Source organism: Ceratina calcarata, unplaced genomic scaffold (genome assembly GCF_001652005.2).
Source record: "Ceratina calcarata isolate Rehan_Ccalc_2016 unplaced genomic scaffold, ASM165200v1 scaffold117.2, whole genome shotgun sequence".
Lineage (NCBI taxonomy): Eukaryota > Metazoa > Arthropoda > Insecta > Hymenoptera > Apidae > Ceratina > Ceratina calcarata.
The window spans coordinates 667,496-693,414 of record NW_017132657.1 but is presented as its reverse complement, the minus strand read 5'-3'; the positions used below and the strand labels follow the sequence as shown (position 1 = coordinate 693,414).

The window sequence follows — 25,919 nt, the reverse complement described above, 5'->3', positions numbered from 1 at the left end:
TATGATTGAGTATTGTTTCGTATAGAGAAGATACTGCAAAAATTTAATAGATGATTTCAGAAAAAAAGAAGAACGCACTGATGAGTTGAAGGAAATGTGATGCTTTAGGCAGTTTGGCAAGAAAGAAGGGAGGATTCAGTAATGGTGGAGCGGGACATGCCGACTCCACTGATTTTAATAGTATTGGATTGTTACATTTCGTACACGGATTTGCGATCCGTAGAGGGTGTGTTCTTAATGCATGGAACTCGGCTCAAGGACGGCTCACTGCTTGCAAGCTGTTCGCGAATTAAGCTGCCTTTCTACTAGACTGACTGATCCCATTTTTTGCATGGTCTATCAAGAAAATGTACACAAAAATATGACAAATTGTTGCAAATAATGGTCGTGGAGAAATGAATCAATGTACAAAGCGCAGAGGTTTCTAGGAACGTGAATTGGCCCTTGTACGATAAACCCAACTCACATCGTCGAACTATAGAGCGATGTTGATATAACAGCAAGTGAACAATCAAAATATTTGAACATAAATAATAAAATTTTTCAAATAAATACAGGATATTTTATAGAAATCACATGTGGTATATTTCACGTGCAGCAGTCTAATAGCCTGAAGCTCTGAAGCGTCTGAATGATACAAAAAACACTGGAATAGCTTGTACCCCGGAGTAATGTCGGAAACTTCGATTGAGACCAACGGTCATTGTTAAACGTCGAATTTCCGAAAATTCGGAAGTTCTCCGTTTCTTGCAGCCTTGAATCCGGTTGGAACCGAGATGAATAAACCGATTGGAACAACAATTTCTCATTTTCCCTGTCCGATGGAAACACCGGAATCCTGAATATCGAACGCCGACGAGATAGCGGACGTGAAACTTGGAACTCAATTAAAACGAATTAAATATTAAACTTGGCCAATTTAAACGAGTCGAAAGTTTATGATACTTTAATAGTTCGCGAAGGAGACAACAAAATTCAGGAATGTAATAATTGAAGCATCGTGTTTTCCCGAACTATGGGAAGAATCGAGGCACAATTTGGGGAGTTGTGAAAGATATCAATTAAGTTACAGCCAGGTTTTTGCGAACTTGTCGATCAGCCGGGAGAACTCGATTAGCAGCGCGTTAAACGCGTCGAATTCGAAATTCCGCCGGCCTAAAAACGTCCGGTTGTCGATCGATTTGTCGAGAACGGAACTACCAACACCCCGCCCCCGAAACTGGGACTGCTCTCCGCAATTAAGCCTGCCACGTTCGCAGGAGACACTTTCTGCGTGGATCTAGGTCGAAGAAGATGCAAGTTCGCACGCCGATTCGATGAATTACCACGTCGAACGAGTATGAAAATGAACGTTAAAAGGAAGGTAAGGAAAAGTGGCTAACACACGGGAGCACAGCGTTCGAGGGAGACGGCGGCGGCATTAAATGAAAAAGAGGAAGCGAGAGGGTGAACGAGAACGTTCTAGCAGGGGGTTGCAAAGAAGGAACGAAGAGAGAGAGAGAAAGAGAGAGGAGAAGGACGCTGAGAGACGATAGAAGAGAGAGTAGAACGAGGACTACAATATGGGTCAGTTATTGATTGCTCCCTGGTCGACTCTCTGTAACGCCTACTATACACCTCCACCGTTTCTATCTCGTTATCTTAGATTCTGAAACGCAACCACCACTTACCACCTTCTAACGTCGTGAAGCATCTCTCTCTTTATTGGCGTGCATCTAAACGTTATTACAGACCGGGAGGGATACAGATGAAAAGAGAGAAAGAGAATGAGTAGGAGAGAGAGAGAGAGGGGGATAGATCAAGTGGTAAAAGCACCGCAATAACGTTTTCCTTATAGAGCCGTGTATTTATGGAATTTACCATGAGCTACCGACGCGACGACCGATTAACGTCCCTCTCACACCGTCACTTCGATTCCCTGTGTTGGAGGATGGATCCTGCTCGTGTTTCCGCGCGTGTAATGAATTTTCGACCGATGCTGGTCGATTTTGATGAAACATCGAAACCCGTAGGCGTACGAATTTTATGCTAAAGCTAAATTACGAAACCCCGTTGCGTGTTTTCGGCTACGCGTTCTATTTAACGATACATTGGACGTTCGCAGGGGACGCGGTTTTGCTTTCAGTCTCACAGAATTTTGTACGAAGAAATAAAAGTTGCCCGAAGTCGATCGTAAGTTAGAAAGGAAATCGAGTAATTTATGCTTCGAACCTGATATACCGTTAAAAGTTTTTAAATCTACGGCAGAACTTCTAATGCGTGATTACTCTGACGTCACGTTGCTAGAAAAATTAAACTCGGTTTTTAGAATGTGTCGCGAATATTTATTTACTTGAGTAATGTTCTATCCATTCTTATCTTATTATACCTTCACGCGTACACTTGGTCAGTTCCTAACGAAATCTAATTGTTTTCTACAAATTCGATATCTCACTTAGGTTCTAACGAAGATAGAGAAGTTAATACAGAAAGGGTAGCGAAACTTAAGCACGAATGAACCTAGTGTTTGCGATCTGTGCGGCTCCGGGTATTTGCTTTTTCGCCCGGCCGTATGCGGAAAACGAAACGTGACTGCTCCCTTTGTTTCTTAACCTACCCCTTGCATCGTTCTAAATTATGCACTTTCTTCCTCTCCTTTTCCTTGTTTTCTAAATGATATAGTTCCGGGTCGAGCTTTTCAGTGTAGCCCGAATGAGAAAAAAAGATTGAATTTCATTCCACAGAATTCTCGCAACCGCTGTTCCGACCAACTACTAACTACGTATATGAAACTTCGATAATGGTGAAACGTGGTAGGTACATTGCGCAAATCGATTTAACCCTTTCCCTCCTATATGGTTTTGGTTCAATGCTAATGTAAAATAACAATCATCCTGTTTTATTCAACGAACATCTGAATGCACGTAGCAAATCTTTCTATACGTAAAAGATTCAGATATATGACATGCATGAACGAATAAAAATAAATATATGTAAATAATAATGATTTAATTTGATGAGAACAAAATTCCGTTTATGTTAAAAGTAATGGGTAAGTATAAAATGGCACGAAAGGAGCCGCGTGGACGTGAATAATTGCAGGTTCGGGCTAAGGATACTCGTAGAAATCTCAAGACGGGACTGACAATTCAATTTAACCATACAAGGTGACTCCGAAATAGCCATCTATTCTTAAAATCGTTCCTACTGAATCGACGCTGTTCGATTTCGCTCGCTGAATCCTATTTGCATTTCCCCCTGCCACTCTTCTCTGCGACGAAACGGATTAAAATAGAAAAAAAATGAATGCAAAATGTAAATAAATAAGCCTGAAATTCGATAAAAAAAATTCGGATTCATTCGATTCCGCTCAAAATGCGTGACCGTGGGAGAATGATTTTACACCCCGCAAAACGGAAGGTTTAACGAAGGGAAACACGATTCATCAACGCCACCCGCAGGGACACGAATTTTACAACTGCTCTCGGTCCGTCCATCCATTCCGTAGCCGCGTAAATTAATCACCGATGTATATGTATATGTATCCTATACATATATACATATATATTGACATTATGTAAATCACGCAAGGATTATGCAAATACTTCCCAGCGCACACGCTTGCTGTGTAATCATTCCACGAGTTATGGCGAGGCAGGCCGGCGTGGAAACAGGGAGAAAAGAATTCGAGTGGAAACGCACTTGCGAATAAACAGACACTTAAAATCTCGTTATCCTCTGCTATTTTCTTTCTAGACCTCGTCAAGATTTTAGTCTCTTAAATGGAAAGATGAACTCATATTATTTTTTTTTTTATTAATAATTCATTTAACGAGCAAATCGATTTAATGTTTTATCTTTCGGCAATCAATAGCTTTCGAGCATGAAGATTTGAAACTGAAAAAGTATTTTTTTCAGCAAAATAGAGAAACTATACGGTATTTCACTATAGCGATTTGTCTCGATGTCAAATATTCAAATTCCGGGAAAATCCTGTGCACAGATCACATGAATTGTTGCACAAATATTTGCGATTGTTATACATTCGTATAAATGTATATATACGTATTGAAACATTTATTGATTGAAGGATTTACTTACTATTATGTACGACAAATAAACGTGGAAGATGATACAAAAAAAGTAAAAGGAGATAAAGCACTTGAATAAAGTCTTGAAACAAAGCAGTCATTATTTATAACGAGTATTCCAATTTTTTTTTTTAAGTATTCTTCGCAGTTGATGGCGACGATAACCAAGTGTATGAAGAAGGAAAAGAAAGACGTGACGTTAGAGTGAGAGAACGAATGAATGGCGATAAACACGGAATTAATAGAGCGTTTGTTCAGAACGCCTTTTGATTCGAACGAGACGCGTCCCATTGTAATCTCCGCCTTTCATTCTGGCTTCAGCTTAACGATCGCGTTGTCGTTAATCCGTCGAGCTCGCATAATTATTCCGAGGAATTACAGAAACAAAACGGCGCGTACGCGAAAACATTGCGTCCCATTTCATTCAGTTCAAACATAAACAATCGGCTCCCGGCTGTAAATCTGCAACGCATATATTCGCGGCTACCTCAACTCGCGGATTGCCAAAAATAGAAACACATTTGCCTGGCTGTCAAATATTTGCAGGAATATTCTCGGCCATTGAACCAAGAAAGAATCGTTTCGATTTTTTGAAACGAAAACTGAGACGAGATTGGACGGTTTTGACGATTCAGAGATTTTCCCGTTTGAAACGTTACATCCGTTTCAATGGACGGAGCTGACAACCCTTTTCGACACGCCACCCGCGTCTTCTATTTTAATCATGACCGAACGTATGGAAAGAATGTCCAGAGAGTTATCGAAACCAAAGGAATATATAGGTTTACCGAGATCGATTTTTAGTTTCTAATTCAGGAACAGACAGTTTTCACTCCAAAGAGAATGACACTGTTCTGATATTTTAAACGCTGATGAAAAGTAATTTATAGACACTGGATCCAATTTGAAATACCAGTAAACTAATTTTCACAAATTCACGCATGAACGTTTGAAGTAAAAAATATTGTGAAGGCGACGTGCGCTGATCTAATTTGTATTGACGACACAAGGCGGGACAGAGATGCTTTTTTTGTTTACTCAGCAATTTTTCGGGCAGGAAAGGACACAGTTAAAAAGTTCTCCGCATTAATGGGGCAACCCGGCGCGGGTTTGACGCGTCATTTAACGCAAGGATATTTGCATAGGCCCGATAAAGCGTATCATTCGGCGAACAAAGAGTCAGCGATGACACGGGCAAGTGTGAATTCACAGCCCGGGGCCACAATTTCATTCCCCGGGCCGGGAGAAACGAAAGGATCCAACTTCGCGATTGAAGAGAAAAGGGAAGCCAGCCGAGGAACCGTCGTCGACTTTTTCACGCGAACGTTACGTAACTTGCGGGCGAACGAAAGAAGAAAGATAAACGAATGCGTTCGGATCGAGCTATCGATTTCTCCGGTGCTGTTGTTACTTCGTGGAGAACGCGAATCCAGCGGTCGTGGCCTGTGCCCTGTTTCCAACGATCAATCCGCGGAGCCCGTTAAACAGAGACGTTTCGACGTTTTATCCGGAGGATTAATCGACGTCGTTAAAAAGCGGCGTTTCGCGCTGCAACTCGACCCCGCGTCGCAACCTGTTAATCATTATTCCACGCCCGTTACGTTGAGTCACGTCTTTTCAGCTCACGGTAATTGACTTTGGCTAGTCGTTAACGTAGATTTCAACTTGGCTTGACCGGTACTGTAAACCGTTTGATTTTTTTTTCTACCATTTGCCCGATTCGCGACTTAAGGGTGTTAAGCTCGAATACATAGAGAAACAGCGATTACTCCAAGCAATTAGGAACACCGTATACGTATATCAAACTCTATTATGTTATACTATTTATAATCATATTCTATCGTTTTATTCTTACACACGTCATTCAATATGTTTATAATGACAATCTTCTAATACTAGAACTTGGTCATAGAAAGTTAACTCAATTTAATTTTATAAGTTCAACAAATTATCTCTCCATAGAGGATAAATTCCAGTACGGTTACTGTTCACTGTTGTATATTAAGAAACTTTGAAACAATTTTTTTAATAGATTAGGGAATTGCCACAGGACTCTGACAAACTAATAATCAACTGGGAATACAAAGTTTATATCAGTTAATTCCCACATTTCACTCTGTACACGCATTACATACTTTTTTCAGCCAGCCGGTGTCATAGATAACGCGGTCAGATTCCCCTAATTGTTTTGAGCAGTTCATCAGTTTGTTCTGTCCCGTTCAAAGGTAGCGTAACGATGCTAGCAAACTTTGTTGACGCATGAGGGGCGGCACGCGTTTGCTTTACCGCGCTGATAAACGCGCGCGCCTATTTTCGTGCGGTGTGCTTTTTTTAGAAAACCGCCCCTGAGGAATGCGTGCATCACTCATTCCGTGTATATCTCTCTAACGATGAAGCCCCGGAAACCGGAGGGAAATTTCAAGAAAATACAGCGCGAAGGGAATTCGAATCGGTGAACGACCGCCAATCTGAATAATTTTCAGCATACTCTGACTAAAATAATCATTTGTGAATTTCACTGATAATTCAATCGATGATGTTTATGTAAATAACCGAAACCGATATCAAAACAGATGTACCTTTCGTCTATTAATTACGTGACGAAAGTGTTCATTTATAATCTGCTTAATCTGAATATGTGTGCTGCTTTGCAAAGCCTAATTATAGCAGCAAAAAAAGTATTTGTTCAGGTTTCGTTGCAACGGATTCACTTGAAATGTTTCTAATTATATTCAAGTGCAGCTGTGCAAATATACGAAAATAAATTAGATCCGAAGCTTGTACAAAATTTGCTTTTGTTTTATACAAATATTTTAATTAAAAATTTCGCATGTGAAATCTGGTAATAGCTCAAATTTTTCAGACTCGTCTTTTCACATTTTGATATTTAGTACTCAGTTGTGTTACGAGTGCATCCCTGGCTCGTTACAAAAAGAATTTAGACAGCAGACTCGCGAGAGATTATTATAATCCACGAGCCGGCGGTTCTCAAGCGAAACGAATCTCATCCATGCGACTAAGAATTCAGGATCTTTCCCGATTCATACGGAAACGCGTCTTTCTAAGCTGAGGAAACGTCGCTTGCGATTTTCCCAAGCGTCCCGATTTCGCGGATCCGATGAGACCGTCGCTCGAAGCGGCGATCCCCTCTAATATTTTTACTCCGGCGACTGGTAAAAGTGCGGGTCGATAGTTATATTTATAAATGCACCGTTCCGAAACAAATTCGTGGAGAATAGATGAAGCGGACACGCGATTGCGCGTGCAACCGGCCAAAATTAAATTTCGAACACCGAGTTCCGCCTCCCAGTCGTCGTTTCTTTGGATAATAGCGAGCGTATAGAGAATGCGTCGCAATGCTATACTACGAGCTGCGATACTGTGAATGGGATCGAGAACGTGTCTATTAAAACCGGGCGAATATAGTCGGAAGATGCGCGGCAGTATTGATACTGAATAAAGTGAAATTCGCGTGAAAGGAGAACTCAACTCGGGGTTTTAAGTTCATCGTCGCGTCAGGCGCAATGACGACGCGTAGGTGCGAGAATGTCGAGAATCTTGACACCCAGAATGTTTGATATTCGTTAAGCTCGGAGCTCTTGGAAACAAATTTTTTTTCAACTCCGTGCATAACCCCGTTTCTACGTTCTTAACTTTCAACGAAGTTAGTCGTGACTTTAAACTGTTGGAATCCTTAGATGAAGCGAATTGTCGGATGACTTAAAATTTCGTTTACTGCTGTTGAATTCGTACCATTATATCAAATTGGTGAATTTTTTTTAGATCAAATTATGCGTGAATAAGGAATTATAGTACAGTAGGAGATATGATTGACCTGTACTACTTCAGTTCAGAACGGCAGGCTAAGGGAAATTGTCTGAGCGTGGTCAGACAGAAGTGACTCACGACTCAGACTGAACATTGCAACGATTATGTTAAATAATTGAAAATTATAAATATAAGAATATAAATACCAAATAAAATATAAGATGTACGTAGAGTATAAATTATAAATAAACTATAATTTTGCTGATAACAGATGGAAAGATTTAAAATAATTTATAATACAAGGAAAATAGAATATAATAAGAAATGTTTAACATTTTTGAATGTTAGTATTTTTACTCGCGGAAATATCACGGATATCGAAAATAGTTTGGGTATAGGAATTTCGACGTTGTTAAACCGTTCAAATCTCTCCTCTAGCATTTCTTCCTATTTTCAATCCGCAGGAAAAAAACGGATATCCAACTGGATTATCGGACTATTATTCAAATCCGGATCTTTTACAGACAATTGCTTTACGAGTCGATCGATCCAAAATGTCAACAACTTTCCTCAAATCCTAACTAGAAAATTCCTACCTAAATCAAACGAGAAAGTGATGAGATCGTAATCCGCTTTGCAAAATACTTCTGTTGTTAATCTCTTATGAAGTCAAATATGCAGATAAAATTCCGAGCGCACGTATTTGTTGCTTTTTAATTAAATAATGCCTGAAGATAGTTACATTGTTCAATTCTTAAGAATTAATTGAAAAATATATCTAATGGCGGAAACTCGAAAATTAAAATGTTCTCTAGCAATCTCGATCCCATACACATTTCAGCATTTTAACCACTAACTTGAATCAAGTATAAAAGTGCACAAGTCCTTGGATATACAAATAGTATATCAAACATTGATCGTCAAAATTTTAGGTACACAGTTTTGATTATTTATATCTCTATAATTTAATTAAATCTTTGGCCACATGTAGCATAGTTACGTTGCTATGTAGACAGTGTCGAAAAACAGAATTCAGAGAACTCTTTACAAACAAAAATCAGAAGACTAACTAAAAAAAAAACTAAAGCAAGAAGTATAGTTTTTTAAAACTAATTGAATGATTTCCTGTTTAGTTAAAAATCAATGGGATCTAAGCATTCACATTTTATGTATATATGTGTACCCAATCTTTTGACACTAACATCATTCGATCTAGTCTAGGCTATGTAATAAGAATGGTGGCAAAAAGTTACTTACGGGTGAGAGACGCGTCGGTGCAGGCTCCTCATGGACATGGCTCTGTTCTTGCGATTGTAGCTCGAGCTCGACCCGTTCGCGGTGGTCCCGTTCGTCGTGGTATTCCGTGGCGCAGCTGCTGGGGGAGCGGATTGCTCCCCCGTGGCCGCCACGGCCACCGCCGCCGACGTGAGTCCCCCCGAGGTCGCCAGGCCGGTACGCCGAAACGGGCCCGAGCTAGCCGCTAGTCGGCGTGCTAATCTCCGGGCGAGCCGACGGGCCAGGCGCGCCCCTGCAGCACCGGCACCCACGCTGACGGTCTTTCTGTCCCACCCCCCGTGGCCAGGGGGTGGTACACGATTGCCTGGTGACTGCGGCTCCGGCGACGCTTATCCAATCTCACTCCTCTCTTCGCCGTCTGTCCTCGCGCCTGGTTCACCTGCGCCCCGCGGCTCTTTCGCCCGATCACCAGGCTGTCACACTAGGCCTTCGTGGGGATCAACGTCACTTCTTGCATCTGACGCCGCGCTATGAGTTAGATCACGGAAAGTTTGTTACGGTTAGCGGAGAAGCTTGCGATCTTGGGAATCTTCCAGTATGTTGTACGACTGAACTGACTGAAAATAGATCAGAAGTTCCGACTGAAGTTACTTGTATTTGTTATAAGAGGGTTGTTATAAATAGAGATTCATGACGTTTATGTGACGTTATTAGATTATTTGAGCCAATAGAAAATATAAAAACTAATTTCTCATTAAAATATTGTATTAAGATTGACAATGTTTAGCGTGCAAAATAAATGTTCTTAAACTTCAGACTTATTTGTTGGCAATTTTTTCTAGAAAACCTACATGTATGAAATAAAAAAAAAGTACAACTTGCAACAATTAAAAGATTGTCGTGTTTGAACTACTGCTCGCTTTCTTCCAAGTCGATTTTGACCAAGTGCACGCGTACTTAACTTTTAAAAATCGATTCCCTCCATTACCAGCCCTATTACGAGGAAACTTTGTTCCGTAAAACATATTTATATGGGAAAATCTCTTTACTTGGAAATTGTGTGATAAATCTTAAACGCGTTCAAGAATCTCCTAAATTAACAATTATACATAAAATAAATATAATCGATGCAACTAAGTACTTTTGACAGTTGAAAGTGTGTTTGAAACTCAGCAATGAGGAGATAGTTGAATGAATTGCGTGCAGACAACTGTTTCGATAGCATTAATTTTTCCAAGTTTGCAAAGAGGTGTACAGACGTTTGGTTAATTTCGCGCGGCAGGAGTTTCGCGTGATTTCCAGACCGCGAAGCTCTAAATGTACACGTGATTTTTTTTTATCGTTGATCATGACGTGTCACGGTACGGTCTCGTGGCGGCAGGGACAGTTTCGAGCTACGCGTAGCTCATTTGCAATGATAACGCGGAAACAGAGTCAAGGCCGTTCGGATAGGAAGCATTTGAATAATGCGAAAAACTTCTAGCAACGATACATTTCCGCGTGAAATCCAATTTCAAACGATTGTCGCGTCAATTTTATCGAGAAGGTAAGACAACGTACACGATTCCTGAAATAGTTTTACCGCATTCATTTAATTAACGTTAATTATCGTGTGAAAAAATCATGAATCGCTTTAATTCCGTCTGCTTGACATACAATCCGCGTTCATGACACATCGCTGGTAATTAAGGTGATTGAAAAATTAATCAAACGAAATCGTTGATGGAACGAAAGTGGAGAACTCTAATGATTATTGAACGGATGTAGATGTATCGAATCACGTCGAAACGTTGATGAGAAAGTGCACGTACCTGCGGGGGAATCACGAAGTGACCGAAGACACGATTCGAGACCGGCGATTCATCCCTCTTTTAATCCTGGATGGATAGGTCGGATACCACGCGATTCGACGTTAGTGATCGAACATCAGGCTCTCCTCGGTATGGTTATCGGTGTATCACAGTTTGTAGATCCGACGCATGCCCCGCGATCGACCATCGTTTCCATTAATTACACTCGCATTTCAGCCTGGCACACTCTGTGTCGCGCCCCCTTTCATTCACACCCATCTCCTTGAGCGCACGTGTTCACCTAATCCTCGTTTTAGTATATCTTAGTATCACAATGGACGATTTTTTTTTTAATTCCCCTATGCGTTCTCGCTTGCGTTTAATTATTTTATATTATTCATCCACTTCTCGCTTCATCCCACCTCGCATCCTCGTTCTCGTTCTTCTTAATATTTGTTTAAACCTTAAGCTTAAAAATCACAGTCGCGAATTGATACGGATCACCGTAGCATGTACTGCTGCTGTTGCTTGCTCGAAACGATCACACCGCCTCGTATATTAACCATGCCCGTTCTTCCTCCTCTTCTATCTGCCCTCTCTATCGCCGCCCGATACGCTCCACACGATTGGTACGACTAGTCACCGACTATTCTCCTTGCGGCCGTCGAATGGTTCCGTTTTCGAATGCCTCCACATAGACCGCCTCTCCGGCTTTTGTTATTCTCCTTCCTTTTATTTTTATCTATGACTATTCGTTCTGGGACGGATTGCGCGTGTTCGTTCGGCAGCGGTGTGCGTGCGCGGCCGTCTCTCACACCTGTTCGACACGAAAACCCGACACGAGAGAAAGCATAAGGATTATTCCGCGTCTATCTGGCTCTCCGGGAAGAAGTTTCACTATCGACCATCAATGCGCACGTGCGGCCGACGGGCAATGTGCCGAATCCTCTCGCTCGTCGCTGCTCTGACGAGGACACATAAAAAGCGATGTCGACGGGGCGCCTCTCACAAGAATCGAGACAGGTTTACGAGCCGCGGGAGACGGGTTGCTACGGTCGCGTGCTTTGTCTCGGTTCGCTCGTGCTGCTTCCTGCGTATCGTCGTCGCGGCGACGCGATTCTTCACGTTTCGCTGGGCCACACGCGAGTACCGACGTGCCATGCTTTCTTCCCCCTTTTGTCCTCTGCCCCTTCCTCCCTCTTTCGTTATATCGTTGATCACCGTATGCTCCTTCTCGTTCCGTCGAAAATGTATCCAAGCATCGTTTTAAAAGAACCAGATGTCGTGGGTACCGCTGTTCTTCCGATCCTCTGTCAGATATGACACATCTCAGCTAAGTGTCGTCGTCACTGAACGTCGGTTCACATCTCCGAGGACATTCCGACGGCATGGTAGCTTACACACGTAACGGTGCTCGGTGGCGCGATGGTCTGCGACCGTCAATCGATCGAAAATCATCTGCCCGCCACGAATCGTGCTCCACCGCCGCTCGTTGCCACGCTTCGACTCGATCCAGCCGTGTTCCTCGCAAGCCCATCGACTCTTCTCCTACGCGATGGAGGCTGGGGGGTGGGAATCGACGTTCGTCCGACGACCACGACCAGGATCACGACGAGTCGTCAACTCGCTCCTTGCTTATCTTGTATCTCACTCAGTCGACGTCCCGACTCCTGCCAACGGCCGCTAACAACATTCGATTTTTCCGATAACACTTGCCCCCTTCCCTCTGGTCTCTGTTCTCTCGATTCCTGTCGCGATACTTTTGGACAGATGCAGCCAGCGCACACCAGCGATCACGCACACGGGTTCTCTGCCTCTCTCGGTTAATCGCGATCAGCCATTATGACCGAATAATCCCACGACTGCTTAATTACTCTCGATACCGCACTCACCGCCAATATATCTCGATACTTCCCCTTCTCGGAGCACGAGACACCGATAACACGGCTCTCTCGTGTGACCTGTTTACGTGTTTTATCCTTACCACCCGCGACACTACGGCTCTTTCTCTGTTCTCAACCTCGCCCTGTCTAAGGTTCACTTGTCTACGGTTGTCCGCACTCTTCCGGGGCCGGTTGTTCGTTTCGACGTATTCGCCGCACCGTTGCTCCCTTCTCTGCGACTGTCAAACGAAAACAAGACTCGTTACGAGGAATCGAACAGTGCACATTGTCCACGATTACGTACGACTCGTCCTTCCGATTGCTCCTCCCGTTTAGAGGACACAAAAACGCGCGCGAGATCTTCTCTTTTTTCCACCCTTTATCCCCACCATTCTCGCCCTTTGGTCACGATTTTCTCTTAACCTCGGCACCCACGATTCCTTCCTCTTCCTCCTCTCTCTTTCTTTCTTTCTCTCTTCTCCCTCTCTCTCCCTCTCTCTCATGCATACACTCGACTCGTTCAGTCCCTCACACTTGCTCCTTCCCTCTCACGCGACTTTCATTCATTACGACATTACGATGTGCTCGAAGGACAAAACGTTTCCTTTAAGACGATCTCATCCATACACGCGCCCCGCTCCCGAACCCTTATCGATTACGACGCATACTGCATGGAGAGAAAGGCTGCCCACCCCAAAGACGGCCGAAAAGCGATTCCCCGCGTGAACAGTTCGCAGATCCCTCCTCTGCTCCGGCTGAGACCACGACGGAGAGAATCCGCGAGATTCCGTGCGCACGGGTGTCGCAAGTGTATGTGTGGGTGCCTGCGGCAGCCGTGTTACGTGTGCAAGCGTAACCCCGACCTCGATGTTAGGCGGCTGATAGCCGGCCTCACACTGATACGGCTCCGTCGTTAAGACCGCGGGCCATATCCGCCCCTTCGTCACCCCCAACGCGGCCGAAAAAAAAACTACACCCCTCTTTGGAGGACCGACTGCAACGCCTCTGCGCGACGCTCGTATGAAACGATTCGTCAACCCCTTCGATTCCAACATAAGACGCAAGCGCGAAATTACATACATACTTAACATGTAGCGATATATACGATAGAAATAGTTCATAATATAGCGAGATCATAAACTAATAAGTGATAAAATCAAATAACATCATGGGAGATGATCCTACTTCCTGTTCAGTAAAACTGATCTGCAATTTTTAATGGTATAATCCCAGCTGGAATGGTTCTATGTATAGTCAATAAGCTACCGTAATTTCAGATTACCAAATAATAAATGAAGTAATTTAATTTAAGCTCCTTAGTCGTATATAACCATAATAATATATAAACTTGTAATAATTGTCATCTCGATGATCGTCTTTCCGTATAATTCAATAAAAGAATCTTTTAATCCTGAATATTTTACTGTACCTCTTTTAATAATTACTCATTATATCGATTGAAACTAGTCTAAAAATCGAAGACATCGTAGTGATGAATTAAACAAATGTAATTTTTTCCTAATTAATTCTGAGCTTTTTATTTCTCTAATTATCCCAAAAATAGTTTGTGGTAATAATCAGAATATTGCGACGTATCACAATCGAATACGTAATTTATATACGATTTCCCTGACGATTTGAAATAATTGGATAGGTTGATTTCATTCTATGAATTGTATTTCTCATTACAGGATATGAAACTTTATACGTACTCGATCTAACAATTTATATTTCCAAGAAATGAACTGATATTTTTAAATTTTCTGTTATTATCTTATTATATTATAACAAGAATGCGTATGGTTCAAATGTAAAAAATGAAGTTGAAAATCAAATGACAGAAAGAAATGAAATAAAATGATAATTCCATCCTATTTCCCTCAAGACTTTTTTGATAAACATGAAATTCAAGTTTAATTCGTGGCTATTTTCATTGATCTTTAATCACGCATAAAATGAACAGAAATTGCCATTTAAACAAAAACACGTGAAACATACTCATGTATGCAATATATGTATGCTATTCCATTATCTTCTCATTCAATTAACATTCTTTTGGTAAAATTTCGTTAATAATGCATCCGTTTGAAGTTATGTGTTTGAATGTTAGTCGCGTACATAAACGAGTATTGTAGAACTATGCTTTATGTGGCGTTTCCTGCGGCACGAACCACCACTATGGTTGATTATACGATACCGATATCGCATATATATATATNGATTGAAACTAGTCTAAAAATCGAAGACATCGTAGTGATGAATTAAACAAATGTAATTTTTTCCTAATTAATTCTGAGCTTTTTATTTCTCTAATTATCCCAAAAATAGTTTGTGGTAATAATCAGAATATTGCGACGTATCACAATCGAATACGTAATTTATATACGATTTCCCTGACGATTTGAAATAATTGGATAGGTTGATTTCATTCTATGAATTGTATTTCTCATTACAGGATATGAAACTTTATACGTACTCGATCTAACAATTTATATTTCCAAGAAATGAACTGATATTTTTAAATTTTCTGTTATTATCTTATTATATTATAACAAGAATGCGTATGGTTCAAATGTAAAAAATGAAGTTGAAAATCAAATGACAGAAAGAAATGAAATAAAATGATAATTCCATCCTATTTCCCTCAAGACTTTTTTGATAAACATGAAATTCAAGTTTAATTCGTGGCTATTTTCATTGATCTTTAATCACGCATAAAATGAACAGAAATTGCCATTTAAACAAAAACACGTGAAACATACTCATGTATGCAATATATGTATGCTATTCCATTATCTTCTCATTCAATTAACATTCTTTTGGTAAAATTTCGTTAATAATGCATCCGTTTGAAGTTATGTGTTTGAATGTTAGTCGCGTACATAAACGAGTATTGTAGAACTATGCTTTATGTGGCGTTTCCTGCGGCACGAACCACCACTATGGTTGATTATACGATACCGATATCGCATATATATATATATATATATATACGATGGCTACGTTTAATCGATGCCGCTAATAAAACGAACATATAGAATGAATTTCGCCCCCTTACAACTTTCATTTTGCGATTGATGCACGGGATCTCGTTATACCGTACATAATAACGAGTTATAACGAGTTTATTGCTGATTGATTGAACCGGGATAAGTAGAAATCTCGTAATAGAAGATTACAATATAACCAATATAGTCTACATCCATTTAGTGTATTTTGTCTTGAAAAATTTAAATAAATCTGTTTCTACGTGTAGTTCTCTTGTGGAGCTTACTATAAATACAAAATTCAAATCACGAAATGTGAAAAAATGATCATACGATTTTGTATTTTATTTACCGAAATGAAAGATGAGTTATGAGTAAAAATGTCGTTTTAACTTAACTTACCTTGATTTTGAAAACAGGACGAAGCTTGAAGGAGCATCGCTGCTACATAAAGTATCCTATATCGACATCTCCTTGCAAGCACTGCAACCTCTTGTTTTTCTCCTATTCGACCAACTGTAACAATAAATGACACTTCAATCAATAAAAACGTTTTCTTTTGTGTAACATTAATATTTTCCATGAAAAGTTGCTGTAAAATGAATAGCTATCGCTTACAACTTGAATTATTGTCGCATTCACTTGCAATGCGAGGTTAGAGTTACGAAATACTGCCAAAGCAATTATTATTGTAAATATCTTCTTACCATTGTTTTTACCATTGTTTCTTCTGGTTTTGTATCCAAACACAATTAGTTATAACACTGAATTCACTTAAATAATGAAACTGATACGTTTTAAATACACTTTTCGTGAATAAAACGCGGGCACTGCTTCGAAGTCTCTCTTCGAATCAAATCGAAGATGTCGCTGTGATCCACTCGAGGTCTCGAGGTCGATGGATCGAGCGAGGGATCGTTTAGTTTAGTATCGATCAGGACAGCGGATGCAGACGGTGCAGTCTGTCAGAGAGAAATACTAGAGACGGGATTTTTGTTCCATCGGAATTGCACGCAATTCCGAACAGACTTTTGTTCTTCCAAGAAAACGAGTAATGCTGTCGTGACGTTCGTGAAACAGAATCGCGTTTGCGAAGAGGACAACGTGCAAGGCGGTCTACTTTCGCCAACGTTTCTAACAAGAAACGACGGGATTTCCGACTCCCAGCTACATTGCCTAGATAGACCTTTAGCCATTTTTGTAGTCCGGTGCTTGCTAAACAAACGTGCCTCTTGTCCGCAATGGCGGAAACAAATGGGGCCACAAATTTGAACACGAAAAACGGCAATTTTATCTGCGGCGTTGTCGAAGGTACATAAGCTGACTGTATTTACTTTACAGCATCGAATCTGCTTTACATATTTGGTCATCGTCTGCGATCGTTTAGCGTAGGAGGGGGAATGATTCGAATATGGTATTCGTTACAGTAGCTCGTATTGTTTGCATAAAAAAAAATGCTGTTTGATGTTACAGGATTTTATGGTCGACCTTGGACCACGGAGCAAAGAAAAGATCTATTTCAGAAGTACATATTTGACATTGACTCTGACCAGTTTTAATGGCAGGCTAGGAGCATTGTAATAAATGCAGTCAATTTTTCAGATTGAAAAAATGGGGAATGGATTCTTACTTGTATGCTCCAAAAGATGACTATAAACATCGTGCATATTGGAGGGATCTGTACACAGTAGAAGAAGCAGAGCATTTAACAGGGTTGATAACAGCTGCTAGAGAATGTGGCATCACATTTTACTATGCCTTGTCTCCGGGATTAGATATCACTTACTCAAGCACAAAAGAAGTCACTATATTAAAGAGAAAGTTGGAACAAGTTAGCCAGTTCGGCTGTACAGCATTTGCATTGTTGTTCGACGACATAGAACCAGAGATGAGTGAAGCTGATAAAGAAGTATTCCAATCATTCGCTCATGCACAAGTATGTATCATATAATTTAATTAATTTAATTGTTATGTTATATATTATTGATATATGATGATTTACTAGGTTTCTGTTACGAATGATATTTTCCATCATCTTGGACAACCTCGATTCCTGTTGTGTCCGACACAATACTGCGCGACACGAGCAATGCCAAACGTAGCATCCTCAGAGTATCTCAATACCCTTGGCAGTAAACTAGCCCAAGAAATTGACATAATGTGGACTGGACCTAAAGTAATATCTAGACTTCTAACTGTGGAATCCATCGAGGAGATTACCGAAGTTTTGCGAAGACCTCCAGTGATATGGGATAATTTACACGCTAACGACTATGACCAAAAGAGAGTGTTCTTGGGGCCATATTCCGGCAGATCTCCTGATCTGATTCCTAAATTGAGAGGCGTTTTAACCAACCCGAACTGTGAATATGGGGCAAACTTCATTGCAATCCATACATTAGCTCAGTGGAGTAGATGTAACGTAGATGGAAAAAGAGACTTAAGTTTAAGTATGTAGTTTAAGTATCTTTATTCTTTAATATAAAGTACATTCATTATTTTATTCCTTGGCTCTATGTACCTTGCAGATGATACTGTATCGGCCGACATAAAATTGGAAACCGAAACAGAGGACGGAGTACTCGGTGAGGATGTACCTTTGACGATGTCTCCGAACATATATCACCCTCGATATGCTTTGAAGAACGCTATTAATGAATGGTTATTGGAATTTAACAAGAAACGAAACGCGTGGGGCGTCATAGCAAAACCACAGCCGTGTGTCGCCCCTACGATACCAATTCCGATTATACCGTCTGTCAATACGTGTATGAGTCTCACATCAACGACGACTACGACGACCACGCCTGCTCTCGCGACACCTACGCCGGTGACTACTTCAAACCATCTTCAGGCGTTAGCCGAAGTCTGCTCAAGCGTGACGACTACCGATGGCTTCGTACCTCCCCCTGTCCCAGTAATGAATTCCTTGGTGTCCGAAACGACTGTCATTAGCGAGCCCATTATCTCGTCAATTTCTACTAGCGGTGATACCGCGCCGAGTTCGAACAATCTATCGTCCATGGAACCAATGGATTGCAACACTACACCTAACAGTTCTCCAGCACATGTAGCTAAAGTTCAATCAGAGGATGACGCTATGGTAGAGAACGTTTCTGTAAGTTTTATTAAACGTTACTGCCGTGAAATTTGCTGAATTAATGGTCCGTTTATGTCATAGACTTGTAGCGAAGCCTCCGGCAGTATGCAAGTGGAAGTGGATGGTACCTCTCCTGTTGTAAATGGTAGTCAAATGATTGTTGAAAATGACAATGGCGATTGCGGAGACCAAGAACTTCAAGACTCGATAGATGCCGACAAACGGTTGACCCAAGAGGATCTGTCGTTATTATGCGATCTGTTCTATTTGCCGTTCGAACATGGTGGTCAAGGAATTCAGTTGTTGCAGGAGTTCAATTGGTTGAAGAGCAACGCTCATGTCGTTATGAGAAAACCTAAAGAAAACGAAGCTTCGTCTCAATCTGATGTAAGTTACTATTTTACTATCGCTTTGAGAAATTTTGAAAAATAAGTTTTTGACAAATTTCAGATCGAAGAATGGCACACACGAGCTGCTAAGTTGAACGATATGTGCAACGCTGTAAACAGACTGTTTCAAAGACTCACGTATTGTAATAATCGCGAGCTATTGTACGATCTGTATTCGTACGTATGGGACATGCGGGGAGTTGTGTCTTTACTAAATAGTTACGTGAAATGGTTGGGTAAGTCATGTTTTATTTTCATAATAAGTCAAATGCATTCATTAGTTATGTTCGAAGAAAAAAAGAGAAAAGTAAATCAAATAGAAGTTAGTGTTAATAAACATTCTAAGTGCAATACCATGTTTGATACTATTTAAATATTTCTTGATCCATTATTCGTACTTTCAAACATAACTGTGGAAACATCTACTATATCTATGAAAATATAAGGAAAGTTCATTCAAAATGCTAGTATGCTGGTACAATGATTAGACTTTGAAAACATCACACTTGAGTCACTCCAAATACAAAATTACGAACTATACGTAAAATATTCTCAAATTTTATTATTTTTTTCTTTGATTTTCGTATTACATCGAGTACTTAGTAGATAGTTGTATTTGTGGTGCTACAGATGAGTGCTGTTATTATTTTTTCTCAAAAGTACTATAATTTATTACCTATACTTATATTTCAGAACAAAAGTGTCTCGAGTATCGGTAAGTGTAATGTTCTATCAGTTTTTTAACTCACATATTTCGTCTTTTTACAAGAAAGTTGTGCTTTTCAAAAATCAAATTATGATTTTTGCAATTAATAAAAGTTTATAATTAAATAGAATTTCGATAGAGCTTCAATACACCAAATATTTGAGATATTCTTCATTAAATAGTGTTATGAATTTAATCGAAAATGATTTAGATAATTTTTCAATTTATCGCATTCTATATCACACTACACTTCCTTGTAAAATGACATAATTTATACATTCATAAAACACGCCAAAAAACAAAATTGATTCCATAAATTACTGACGTATTGTTGATTTGTTTTAAAATTAATTGAAGTTACATGCTCCGTACGAATATAAATATTATTAGAAAATAGAAATAAATTTCCTCTAACAAATAATTTAAAAATAGTATCTCGCAGATTCATTTTTCTTATGAGTCAAATAATATCTACAGTGCAAAATGCAATTATACCAAAAACCAAAGAATTTTTAATTTGTTTAAGAAAATAGTATTCTGTGATTCAACTATTTATGAATTATAGTTATGTTGTGAGCGTACATCAGTAACGATCGGAATCGAAACGTTTCATAGATCGCATATTTATGAAATAGAATTTGTACATTTGTTTCTGCGCTTTAGAATCAAATGTACGATGTAGCGCGCGTAAATGACCACAAGGTTGCCGTAAGTCAAAATCAATTCAAATCAAATATATGGATTAAACTCATTCATGATTTCGGTCTCCTGAAACGACAATAATTGTATTAGATGCAGTTGCACATCAAACTCTTGTACAATACACAAATAGAACATGAATTATCCTTATTTAATATTGGTTGCAATAAACTGTTTTGCTTTAAAAACAGCATACGATATCTTACGAAATGATTTTCTTGTTAATCGACTAACGGCTTCTTGTCTATAGTCCTCTTAGTGAACAAAGAATGTCACAACATTTCTCGCCTACTTTCTAGAGAAAATTATGACAGTATCTATTCTGATTATCATACGTAGTAAAATGGTTCGTAAGAGTAAAGAGAATTGATGTGACTTTCTAGCGCAAAGTGTCCGGCGAGAAGATTCTCCATAGCACTTTCTGGGAAACTATTTAACAGCATCTATGTGGACCAGAACAAATATCGTGTTTTGAATAACCTTGTGCCAGCTATTAACATATTGATTGACTTTCTTTCACAGATAATGTTTGGCAGAAATGTATTCGTTGCATTAATACTATTGATACATGTAAACGAAATAGCATTTAGCAAAAGGGTCCTCAGCGCTGTTCGCAGCGAATAGTTTCTGCCAACAGTATAAATGTATGAGGATCAGTACAGCTTCAATTCACTGACTAACGTGCATTTCTGTGTTTTCTGTCTTGTTGATAGCGTTTGGCAGATTCCCGTCGACGATGACAACGTTTACCCAGGGAAGCTACACATGTATGCGATTCACCAGTCTGAGTAATCCAACAAAAAAATGCGCGCGGCTAGCAAAGCTTCAAATTAATGAATATGTTATGATAAAAATGATTTTTGAAGCTTTGTGAAAGAATTATTACAATTGATGTAAGCAAGAAACTGGCGCGTAGAAGCAGCGTGTTCTGACGTCTTGAAGGATCTATATACAAATGCTTCTAGTAGATAATGTAGTTTAGAATAGGATGGACATACTTTCTTCATTTGGCAAAAATTCTCATGAAATGTGTGTTAAAACTTTATTCTTGCTGTTCAAGCTTTTGGTCTGAGTAATTGCATTTGACTTAGTTAAACATATTGCTCATATTTTGATAATCGCTTGGACATACATAAAATTTGCACTCTTTAATAATATGACTTTTACTCCATATGCAAATGTAATATTTCAATAAATTTTTTACTTTTCTAATAATTTTTGCATGCGAAGTAAGTCCATCTAAAGATTTTTAAAAAAATTGGCAAAGCTAGGACAATGTTATGAAATATTAAGGACTTTTCCTGAGAACTGTGCTGATCAAACGCAACCAACAAAAGTTGTATCTTATGTTTACTTTTGTTTCTTCGTAACATTTATTATTTATACAAATAGTTACCGTTCGTCGTAATACCATATATACCTCTTTTATTGTGTTCCATGGAGATGTCTTTCGTGAATTGTGAATGATCAGTAAACATGTATCCTCCTTTTGCCAACTTGCCTGCACTAATTTATTTTAGTTCCAGAAAACTGTGTTCTTTTCAGGAGTAATAGGAGTTTTATTTCAGGCGCATTTTGGCAAACTGGATTACCATTCGACCCAATTCCTTCCTCCTCCCAATTATCTCAGGAATATGTCTTTGCGCGAACTTTGGTGCAACATTCTTTAAAACTCAATTTCTTTCGTTACTATAATTTACTTTAATCATAATTGGTTCAACATTAAATGTTGAGAAATTAATGTTTCTTTAACGGTACTCGTTTCTTAATGTTTCTAAAGTAAACACTATAAGTTACTTTGTCTCTCTTTATTTAATAATTATTTATCCCACAGTGAACGATTAATCGTGAACAAGTTACGTATGATTTTATTCATTAACGAAATGATGCACCCTAGTTTTATCTTCGATCGATAGGCTCCTTTATCTCGTAAATGCGATAATCTCTTGATTTTAAGTAAGAGACACGTTAGCGCTAACGAGATAAAGGAAATACTTAAGAGCTCCATCGATCGATGTACACTTACGCATGTTACAAATTTTAAGCAAAAATTAGTATTCAGAGCGGTGGAGGCCACTTTCATAAATTTTGCGACCTGCATAATCACGCGCGCGCAACGTATCCGCATTTCATCGTTTTACTAAGGTCATTTATTGTGTCTTGGGATAGGGTTCTCGAATGGCTGGAAAGAGACTTTTATGAGCGGAGATCAAGAACCATGGGTATTCCGTGGAGGACTTACAGCTGATCTTCAGGTACGCTTGTAAACATTTTTATATAGAATTTCACATAATTACATAGAACGATTCCTCTTTGCAGAGATTGATTCCAGTCGACAGCGGTAATGACTTGTTCATTTATAAAGCACCAGAAGTGCCCAGTAGTAAAATCTACACAATTAGGCCTTACTTACCAAACGACGAGGAAGCAGTTTATGCCGTGTGCAATAAAATTAACGGCTGCACGAGTTCGTCTGCAGTGGCCGATAGGTAAATAAAATATTTCTAATATAGTTTTACGTCTAATACATAAGGGGTTCTTCAATATCAAGTTTTTCTATGCAGATTGGTCGGTGGTTTCTTAACTATGTGTCCAGAAGTATGTATGGTCGTTGAAGATGAAAGCGGTATAGTAGGTTACGCGTTGGCTGCCTTAAATGTAAAGACTTATAAACAGAAATTAGCCGTGTCTTGGATTCCCGAACTGCGAATGAAATATCCGTTGGATGACAATGTTAATGAATTGCCGCAAATCGTTCAGGTATTGCTCTATAATTGATCATCAATCAATTCTTAAGAAGAAATATTTAAACTTGGTTTTTAATTCCTGGGATTTGCTTTTAGGATGCCATACAGTATTTCCATTCGTTTGTGCCGGATGTATGCGAACAATTGTGCAGGCAACATCCGTCAAAAGTAATGTGTGGTATATTGCCGAACGTTACAGATCAATCTGTCCCAAAAAGATTGATTACATGTATCCTAGCAGCTCTGAGAGCAAACGGTAAGTAGTTTTCCGTACGTCTTGTCTCGAAATATGCATTACAACGTCCATATCTTGATGATAAAACTTATTCAGGTTCTTTCGGTGTGCATACAACGATGCCGAGAGAGGATAAGGAGACTCACGAGTTCTACAGTAAATTAGGTTTCGTCGATTTGAATCCTACGCACGAGGACCATACTGGAATCAAAACTATGTGCAGAAGTTTCTAACAAAGAGTGAGTACGCCAGTGATATTTGTGAATAAAGTGTATTTACTTGGACCATCTCCGAAGAAGACTTCGATCATTTAAATATGAGGTTTTATATAGCTCCTCTGGAGAAAAAAAATGGTCCGAGAAACCATCCAATCATTATTATTTTCGCGCAATCAACAAAGATCAATTCGCCATAAATACTTTGCGAATAAAAGAGAGAAAAACGCAGGCAGATCAAGATTTATATCTTCGTATTTAATACTATACTAAAAGATATAGCTGACCTGAATCAAAAACAGTATAAAAAAAGGAAGAAAAACAAAAAAGATCACCCAAATGTGTTTATCGATATAATGCGCGCATACGATGTACATACAATAATGCAACAAGAATTAAGTTACAGTGAACGTTGAGCGGAGAGGATTCAGAGTAAAGTGTAAAACGTGCAATAGTTATAATTAAATAGAAGAGAGCAACACGAGGAAAATAGAAAAAAAATAGAAGGATCTGTTACTCTTATGAATATTTTTCTTTGCGTGCGCACTATCGATACATTCGATATGCGTCAATAATAAATCTTCTTGACAAACGAAAATGTATATAAGGTCAATAACGAGCGGTGTACAATGCGAAACAGAAAGGAAATGCCAGTATGTGTGTTCAATTAATCGAATTAACCGAAGCTTTTAATTCACTGAGATATTTTCTTAATCGAAATCGCAGGCACGAGTAACGGTGAAGAAATTATCGGATAAGAAGAGAAGGGGAACCTCATTTGCTGTAACGCCATAAGAGAATATCATAAAAAGTCTAGTTTTATCAAGCTCGCGTTTCTAAAACTTAAACCATAGGTATTTTACTGCCCGGTAGTGAAAATGTTAACTTTGAGAGTTGTACATAATTGATATTTAATATGCCTATCATAAGGCCTTTTTACGTTTAACGCATTGTCCTAATTGCTTCTGGTCACGCAAACATTGGTATTATTAATGATTTCTGAATACAAGAATGCGAGTACATATAGCTAGTTGCGTATGTATAACCAGGGATTATATGCATATATATATTATCAAGGGACGCGGTAGCGTCCCGAAGGCAAGTTATAGATTTGTTTAGAAATATCGTTTCGTTAACGCTTATATTATTTGAAAATAGTTGGATAATTTTATAATTTAATTCTCTAATGTCAAAGACATTAGATAATATATTTTATATATTGTTTATTTTTTAATAACGATCAGTCTCTCTGTCATGTTTTAACACATTGTGTACCGCTCACGAGTTTTTTCGTTTTTCTCGCGCTATCGGTTATAGACCTTGGACACACTGTCTTGTCCATATCGAATGAAGCGATCTCATTGGTGGAAACCGTGCAGATCAATCTACGAAAAATTATAAAATTGCGCGAATCCATAAAGTATTACAGTTACATTGTATATTGGCCATTCAACTTCCTGGCTTTTAGAAATGCCTTCTCTCAGAAACAGGAAGGAAACCAACGAAACTGATACACTTGCGGAAGTATTTAACGATAACGTGCAGTGTGCCCAAAAATGTGTGGTCCCCGGCGTATATTTTAGAGATTTTGATGCGGTACGCAATGTGTTAAGCAAATAATGCTTTAAGATTTACAAAATTTGTTTCGAAAACGAAATGGATAAACTGTATGCTACACTAATAGTTAGTAATTGCAGTTAAGTCGTTACATCACTGGTTAAGTACCAACAAGCTAGCTGTTCGTTTATCACATTGTATGCGTCAATGTATCAAATGTACAGACTCAAACTATAGAAAGTAACTAATGAATAAGATGAACACATACAAACGTACATACCGAGAGGTAAAGATTTCAAATAGAGTATGAAAATCTTATTAGATATTTGCCTTATAATTATTATCGGTCATAGTACTATTACAAAACAGTTGTATCACAGACTAAGGTGTGATTTCTCGATCCCGATCGAAAAAAACGATTGGTACTAAAACTTGATATGCGGTGCCATGTACAAACGAAAGTGGATTGTTCGATCACCGTGAAAATTGTTCACGTAACTGTGAGGTCTATTTTAATTCGAATCATGTATTTGTAAC

General features: G+C 39.1%; 2 protein-coding genes across 6 annotated transcripts in view; one reads left to right on the top strand and one right to left on the bottom strand.

Annotated features, from left to right (window-relative positions):
• Ih (hyperpolarization activated cyclic nucleotide gated potassium channel Ih) overlaps positions 1–13,664 on the bottom strand; it is a 136,604-nt gene extending 122,940 nt beyond the window's left edge. Inside the window, exons 1-3 of one of the 3 annotated variants that reach the window (XM_026813328.1) lie at positions 13,440–13,664; positions 10,886–12,986; positions 9,096–9,691 (exon numbers count right to left, since the gene is read on the bottom strand). In XM_026813328.1, coding sequence (XP_026669129.1) covers positions 9,096–9,133 — 38 coding nt within the window. In that variant the 5' untranslated portion in view covers positions 9,134–9,691; positions 10,886–12,986; positions 13,440–13,664. Of the gene's footprint in view, positions 1–9,095; positions 9,692–10,885; positions 12,987–13,051; positions 13,381–13,439 lie in introns of those variants that run through there. The other 2 variants (XM_026813346.1, XM_026813336.1) reach the window with 2 other exon arrangements.
• Positions 13,665–16,672: 3,008 nt separating this feature from the next.
• Positions 16,673–24,147, top strand: Oga (O-GlcNAcase). 3 transcript variants are annotated; one of them, XM_026813193.1, is made up of 13 exons: positions 16,673–17,045; positions 17,208–17,259; positions 17,337–17,670; positions 17,740–18,184; positions 18,263–18,837; positions 18,916–19,221; positions 19,285–19,459; positions 21,342–21,395; positions 22,798–22,883; positions 22,948–23,117; positions 23,193–23,388; positions 23,472–23,631; positions 23,707–24,147. In XM_026813193.1, the coding sequence occupies exons 1-13, from the start codon at positions 16,976–16,978 to the stop codon at positions 23,841–23,843; spliced, it is 2,760 nt and encodes a 919-aa protein (XP_026668994.1). In that variant the 5' UTR covers positions 16,673–16,975; the 3' UTR covers positions 23,844–24,147. The 3 variants fall into 3 exon arrangements, with proteins under 3 accessions (XP_026668994.1, XP_017879602.1, XP_017879610.1); XM_018024113.2 differs by having other exon boundaries at positions 18,263–18,852; XM_018024121.2 differs by lacking the exon at positions 21,342–21,395 and having other exon boundaries at positions 18,263–18,852.
• Positions 24,148–25,919: the final 1,772 nt, after the last annotated feature.